This window comes from Neomonachus schauinslandi, chromosome X (assembly GCF_002201575.2).
Source record: "Neomonachus schauinslandi chromosome X, ASM220157v2, whole genome shotgun sequence".
Taxonomy (NCBI): Eukaryota; Metazoa; Chordata; class Mammalia; order Carnivora; family Phocidae; genus Neomonachus; species Neomonachus schauinslandi.
Genome location: NC_058419.1, coordinates 20,357,091 through 20,364,851, shown reverse-complemented (window position 1 = coordinate 20,364,851; position 7,761 = coordinate 20,357,091). Strand labels below are relative to the sequence as shown.

The 7,761-nt window shown below is 36.5% G+C and overlaps 1 protein-coding gene across 1 annotated transcript in view; it reads right to left on the bottom strand.

Annotated features, from left to right (window-relative positions):
- ZNF280C (zinc finger protein 280C) overlaps positions 1 to 6,639 on the bottom strand; it is a 50,496-nt gene extending 43,857 nt beyond the window's left edge. Inside the window, exon 1 of the mRNA XM_044911758.1 lies at positions 6,609 to 6,639. Coding sequence (XP_044767693.1) covers positions 6,609 to 6,639 — 31 coding nt within the window. The remainder of the gene's footprint in view (positions 1 to 6,608) is intronic.
- Positions 6,640 to 7,761: the final 1,122 nt, after the last annotated feature.

Sequence of the window (7,761 nt, the reverse complement as noted above, 5' to 3'; positions counted from 1 at the left end):
AGAAAGCACAAACAGGGGGAGCAGGAGAAGGAGAAGCAGGCTCCCTGCTGAGCAGGGAGCCGATTCAGGGCTCGATCCCAGGACTCTGGGATCATGACCTGAGCCGAAGGCAGACGCTTAACCCACTGAGCCACCCAGGTGCCCCAGAATCTGGACCACTTTCTTACACCAAACACAAAAATAAATTGAAAATGGATGAAAGATGTGAGACAGGAAACCATTAAAATTCTAGAGGAGAACACAGGCAGTAATCTTTTTTTTTTTTTTTTTAAAGATTTTATTTATTTATTTGACAGAAAGAGAGAGAGCAAGAGCAGGAACACAAGCAGGGGGAGTGGGAGAGGGAGAAGCAGGCTTCCCGCCGAGCAGGGAGCCCGATGTGGGACTCGATCCCAGGACCCTGGGACCATGACCTGAGCCGAAGGCAGACGCTTAACGACTGAGCCACCCAGGCGCCCCAGGCAGTAATCTTTTTGACATTAGCTGTAGCAACTTCTTACTAGATATGTCTCCTGAGGCAAGGGAAACAAAAGCAAAAATAAAGTACTGGGACTTCATCAAATTAAAAGCTTCTACACAGTGAAGGAAACGATCAACAAAACTAAAAGGCAACCTATGGAATGGGAGAAGATATTTGCAAATGACATACCTAATAAAGAGTTAGTACCCAAAATATATAAAAAACCAATACAACTCAAGACCCAAAAAACAATCCAATTAAAAAATGGACAAAAGACATGAATAGAGGGGCGCCTGGGTGGCTCAGTCGGTTAAGGTTGTCTGCTTTCGGCTCAGGTCATGATCCCAGAGTCCTGGGATCGAGCTCCACATCGAGCTCTCTGCTCAACGGGGAGCCTGCTTCTCCCTCTCCCTCTGCCTGCCGCTCTGCCTACTTGTGCTCTAACAAACAAATAAATAAAATCTTAAAAAAAAAAAAGGGCGCCTGGGTGGCTCAGTCGGTTAAGCGGCTGCCTTCGGCTCAGGTCATGATCCCAGGGTCCTGGGATCGAGCCCCACGTCGGGCTCCCTGCTCAGCGGGGAGTCTGCTTCTCCCTCTCCCTCTGCCTGCCTCTCTGCCTACTTGTACTATCTCTATGTCAAATAAATAAATAAAATCTTTTAAAAAAAAGATACGAAGAGATATTTTTCCAAAGAAGACATATAGATGGCCAACAGACATGTAAAAACATGCTCAACATCACTGATCATCAAAGAAATACAAATGAAAACTACAATGAGATACCATCTCACACCTGTCAGAGGGCTAAAATCAAGAACACAAGAAACAACAGGTGTTGGTGAGGATGTGGAGAAAGAGTAACCTTCCTGCACTGTTTGTGGAAATGTAAACTGGTGCAGCCACTCTGGAAAACAGTATGGAGGTTCGTCAAAGGTTAAAAATAGAACTACCCATGACCCAGCAATTGCACTACTAGGTATTTACCCAAAGGATACAAAAATACTAATTCAAAGGGATACATGCACCCCTATGTTTATAGCAGCATTATCTACAACAGCCAAATTATGGAAACAGCCCAAATGTCCATCAACTGATGAATGGATAAAGAAAAGGTGGTATGTGTATACAATGGAATATTACTCAGCCATAAAAAGAATGAAATCTTGCCATTTGCAACAGTGTGGATGGAGCTAGAGAGTATTATGCTAAGTGAAATAAGTCAGAGAAAGACAAACACCATATGATTTCACTTATATGTGGAATTTAAGAAACAAAACAAATGAGCATGGGGGGGAAAAAGAGAGAGAGGCAAACAAAGAAACAGACTCCTAACTCTAGAGAATAAACCGATGATTACCAGAGCGGGGTGGGGGGTGGCTGGGGGGTTTGGGAATGATGGTTGAAATAGGTGATGGGGATTAAGGAGTGCCCTTGTGATGAGCACCAGGTGTTTTATGTAAGTGCTGAATCCCTATATTGTATACCTGAAACTAATATTACATTGTATGTTAATTAACTGGAATTTAAATAAAAACTTAAAAAAAGAATAATCAAATCCAACCAAAAGGAGTTTCAGTTTTATGAACAGAATATATCTATTAAAGGATTGTACGTAACTATATCTGGAAAAAAAAAAAAAACCATAAACTTTTATGTTAACAAAAAGGAGGTAAGCTAAGAATAAGAGGCAACAGGTCGGAGATACACTAGAAAAACTGAACTAGGTTCATAAACACCAGGCACAGAGCAAAGCAGGGATGAAGTGCAAGAATGAAAATAGGGGACTTAAGTGAGGCTTATTCCATCCCAGGAAAGATTAGACATTTCTCACCTGAAGAAACTAAGCAAAGAACATACTGTGAATACCACCAGCCTACTAGTACTGACCAAGCATTCAGAGTTCTGAGGAAGCATTTTAGTGCCTCCTAAATATGGATAGACAACCAGTGAATACCAGAAATATGACTAAACCTCCAATGTGAAAGACCAAAACAATAAAACAGATTAAAAGCTCTTAGAGAAAACAGAGATGGTACAGAATGCAAAAGTTATTAATGTAATCAGCATTTTTAGAGAAATAAATGTTATAAAATGTTATAAAAAGTATGTTATAAAAAGTAACATTCAGAAAATAAAGTTTAAAAATAAGACAGCCAAAATTCAGTAGAAGAAAAACCCAAAAACACAAATGCCGAAGTTGAATAACTGTCCCATAAGTGGAACTAAAAGACAAAAAATAGATATACACTAAATAGATGGGATTATTAGAAATCAATTTCAAAGGTACAATTCACCTAATAAAAGTTCCAGAAAAAGAGAAAAAAGAAAGGGGATGTAATCAAAGGAAAAATACAAAAGAAATTTCTAGTTCTAAAGGACACAAATGTCCAGATTGAAAAGGCCTACCAGGACCCAGCACAAAAATCAAGGAGAAAAGTCTACAGAAGAGGAATCTCTCATGAGACTTGGAGAGGGAAACTATCCTAAAATCAGCATGAGAGAGAGAGAGTTAGAATAATGCTTTCAAAAGTATTAGTGAAAATAATTTTCAATTTAGAATTCTATACCGACCAGCCAAGGTTTTCATCAAGCATGAAGTACATATTCTTTCATCAAAAATAAAGATCACCAACATCACACAAAATTTACCCCCCCATTCACCCTTTCTTTCTTAGGAAGAATCCACCAAAATATGGGACTTAAGAAGGAGAAAGATACAGAATGCAGAAAACATGACATTCAATACAATACAAAGACAAAGGAAAAGTCCCAGGATAATAGCTGTTCAATAGGTCTAGATAACAACCAGCCAGAATAGGGCAAGAGAACATGACTCCCAGGAGGAATGTCTCCAGGAGACCACAGACAGACACAGACACACACACACACAAAGATTCAAAAATTAAAATGTTAGATTACCTGGCAAGTTTTACCTTGTAGAAAATTGAGTTAAGAGGCTACAGAAGGGGTTAAGAAGACTTGGCTATAGACTTTAATAAAATTTAGCAAATTCAGTCAACTATACTTCAATAAAAAATAAAATTTAGCAAATTTTAAAAAATTAAAATTTAAATATCTGGGTATATACAAAAAAGAGAAAAAGGGAATATATCCATAACATATTAATACCATAGCACTATACTCATCAGTGAACAATATTTACTATGGCCATTACAATAAAAACATTTAATATGATTTAACCAAAAACTGAGATATAAATGCAGTGGGAGATGCTTAGAGGGAGGGGTAAGTGTAAGAAAACTAAAATCATCATGTTCCGTTGATAGAAAAATTATTAGATAATGGCAAGAAAATGATGATTTAAGAGACAGGAGTATGTGTATGTGTTTTAAAAATTTAGAAATATGGAGGGGCGCCTGGGTGACTCAGTCAGTTGAACATCTGCCTTCGGCTCAGGTCATGATCCCAGGGTCCTGGGATCGAGCCCCACATTGGGCCTCCCTGCTCAGCGGGGAGTCTGCTTCTCCCTCTGCCTCTCCCCCCTCCCCCCCGGCTTGTGCTCTCTCTCTCTCTCACTCACTCTCTCTCAAATAAAATCTTAAAAAAATTTTTTTTTAAATTTAGAAATATGGAAATTATTAGGAAAAAAAGCTAAAATATTGAAAGTGAATGGCTTGTAAAAACAAGGAGTAACAAGCCCAGAACACATGCACACCACTCTCAAACTCTTACCCTTCAAGAAACTGTGGTTATACAACTTTATAACTTTCAGATTATTTTTTAGAACTATGCATGCATTGTTCTGCTTTTAAAAAAGTATTGAGGGGGGTGCTTGAGTGGCTCAGTTGGTTAGGCAACCGCCTTCAGCTCAGGTCATGATCCCAGGGTCCTGGGATTGAACCCCATGTCAGGCTCTCTGCTCAGTGGAGTCTGCTCCTCCCTCTCCCTTTGCCCCTCTTCCACTTGTGCTCGCACGCTCTTTCTCAAATAAATAAAATCTTAAAAAAAGTATTAAGGGAGCCCCTAAATTAATATAATAGCAATGGGGATGGATACAAGTGGTACTAGATATATGGAGTGAGATGTAGGTGGAGGAACAACTAAAAAGAAACAAAACAAAATAATAATTCCAGGATTCTGGCTTAGACAATAATCATCTGTTTTTCTTAGACAATGATATCTTTACTTTTTAAATGCAATCATTTCTAAAGGTAATTTTACTAGATTAAATGTCATTTCTAATTTTGACTCAAAATTCGTGTGTGAAAACAATGATTTGGGGATGGCTTACAAAAGAAACACCATAACAAACAGGCACCATTTGGGTGCCTGGGTAGCTCAGTTGGTTCAAGCGATTGCCTTCGGCTCAGCTCATGATCCTGGAGTCCCAGGATGGAGTCCCACATCGGGCTCCCTGCTCAGTGGGGAGTCTGCTTCTCCTTTTCACCCTCCCCCCTCTCATGCTCTCTCTCATTCTCTCTCAAATAAATAAAATCTTAAAAAAAAACCCAAATAGGCACTATTCTTTTAAAATTATTTAAAGTTAATTTCCTCATCTATATAGGTATGCCAAAATCATTTCTTGGCATAATGTTGTTTAATGTTTAGTGGTCTACTTACCATAAAACAAAACAAAAACCTTCTCACCCTTCCAAATGTAACCAGTTTTATGAACTTTCTTTTCTAACTTTACTTCGAAAACACATATACAGAATGGTCTAAGTCAAATAATTAAAAGAGTAACTCACAGTTTAGCATCTGCATATTCTGAATACTTGAAAACACCATCCTCATTGTGTCCCCTGGAGTCCTCCTTTGTAGGGTTTATTCTATCTAAAATATTCTTCCTTCTTACCTTATATTTTCCACGTTATTCATGTATAGTAGAAGGAGCATGGACTTGACATCAAATTGAATAGCTGAAATCTCCAATGCACCATTTCTAATCACGTGACTCTGGAGAAATTACTTGGATCTTGTTTTCTTACTTCTAATATGGGTACAATATCTACCTAATAGAAGTGGCAATGTAGACTGAGAAAAATGTCATATGAAGTACCTAACCTAACCTCAAGCAAATACTCAACAAAATCTTAATTCCCAACTCTTGGTTCAGTTACAACTTCCTCAATAAACCAGTAGACCTTGTTTTTCTTCCACCTTTTACTACATTGGCATTCTATACCATATAGTTCAAGATTTACTATATATAATTTCAAATTGCTCACTATTTCTTAATGTGTGTTTTTTTTTTAAGTCAGCTCCACACCTAATGTGGGGCTTGAGCTCATGACCCTGAGATCGAGTCAGATGCTCTACTCACCGAGCCACCCAGACACCCCTCTTAATGTGTGTTTCTTTACTGTACACGTCTAACACCAAAGTAAGATCCAAAGGAAGAGTGAAGAACTTATTTTCTTCTTCCTTTGTATCTCCTCCTATACATAGTAGTCTACTGGATAAGCATCAGCACTTAATATGACAATCAGTGAACTAAGAAACTAGGCAGTCAGGCAATGCCAAATTTAAAAAAAATGAGGGACACTCATGTATACAGATAATAAAAAAAATAATTTATATCTATGTTGATACCATGGTCTTGATACCATGTCTGACACATAGATCTTCCTCATTCTTTTTAACGGGGTACTACCATTGTCAATATATTCAAGATAGATTGTTGAGTAAAAAAATTTTAAAGGCACATCATAGCATATATAGTATGGTCTTATTTAGAAATTTTTTGACTATGCATAGAAGAAAATTTGTGGGTGGGGGGATGGGATAACTCGGTGATGGGCATTAAGGATGGAGGACATGTGATGTGATGAGCACTGGGTGTTATACTGAACTGATGAATCATTGAACATTGTATAAAAAACCAATGATGTATTATACCTTGCCTAATTAAATTTAAATTAAAAAAAAAAAGAAAAAAGCTTGTGATTATGTGTACCAAACCAATAATAGTAGTTATCTCTGGAGATCAGGAAGAAACACTTCATTTCTACTTTACTGACATTTTTATTGTTTATTTTCTTTTTTACTATGAGCATGTATTACTTTAATAAATTTAAGTGTTCTTTTAAAATGTGCATACTTCTGTTTCTTTTACCTTTTCTCACGAAGGAAGGTCATCAGTACAAAAGCCACGCATACTAGTATCACTTGCAGCAGGAATACTTACTTTTTGATTGAAAAGGGTTGTCGTCGTCCATCAAGTTGCAGAGTCACCTAAGCACCAACACATGACATCAATCAATTTTATGAGTTACTTTAACACCAAATATTGAAACATGAAACTTGGGATTCAGAAATCTTTGGGTCTAATTTTGATCTCCAGCAAACTCACCATATGACTCCAGAGAAGATAGCAAGTTAAGTCTTAGTTTTCTGCCCTATAAGATAAAGATACCTACTATTAGGGTGGATTTGTTAAATGCATTCACATTTAATCATTTTCTCCTACAAAGAGCTTACCTTTTGAGTTTGATATGTTTGATATACATATGCTACTGACTTTACCTAATTGTAAATGCAAATTTAGTAAATAAAATGCTGAAATGTATTAAGCATTTATTACTCGAAGAAATCTGATGGACTGTTAAATTACAAATAAGTTTTGAAAAGCACCTTTGTGTAAATATGAGTAATCACCTTGTACTACATGTTTTAGTCAATCTCAATTTTGAAATGCTAAGTGACATTAATCTTTAACCGTTATTCTCCATATTTCAGAAATAAATGTAATTATTACAAGAAAACACATACAAAAAAGTTTTAGTTTATATATTTTTATTTCTTATTAACACTAACTGCAAGGAATAGAAAATCAGTTGGATAAACTTCATTAGAGATTAATTCATTAAAAAATAATGACTCATTGCCTTCTGTGCTCAAAGTGATGTTCTCAGTTTTAGGGAAAAAATAAGATGAATAAATCATAGTCCTTGCCTTCAGAAGATTATAGTCTAATATATCTACAGTTCTTTGGGCTTTTAAAAAAGCTGTTGTATTAAACATTATCAAAAATTGTTTTTGAATTGCTTTCTTTAAAGCAGGAATTCACATTTGTCTTTATTTTCAGACTGATAAAAGCAAGCTTTCCTGCTTTCTCCAATTCCAAATTATTTAGACTGAATTAGGCCAAAGGAAAAAACGTACTTTAATTCCAGAAGAAGTTACTGGGATGAATGTTTGAATTACTATCACAAGGATCTCAAGTGAATTCTGTACTTAAGTAAATGTCCTGAGGTTTGACTATTCAAATCTCTTTAACTCAATTATTTGAATAGTTACTATTTCTCCCTAAACCAGAATTAAGGTACTGCATATGTCAA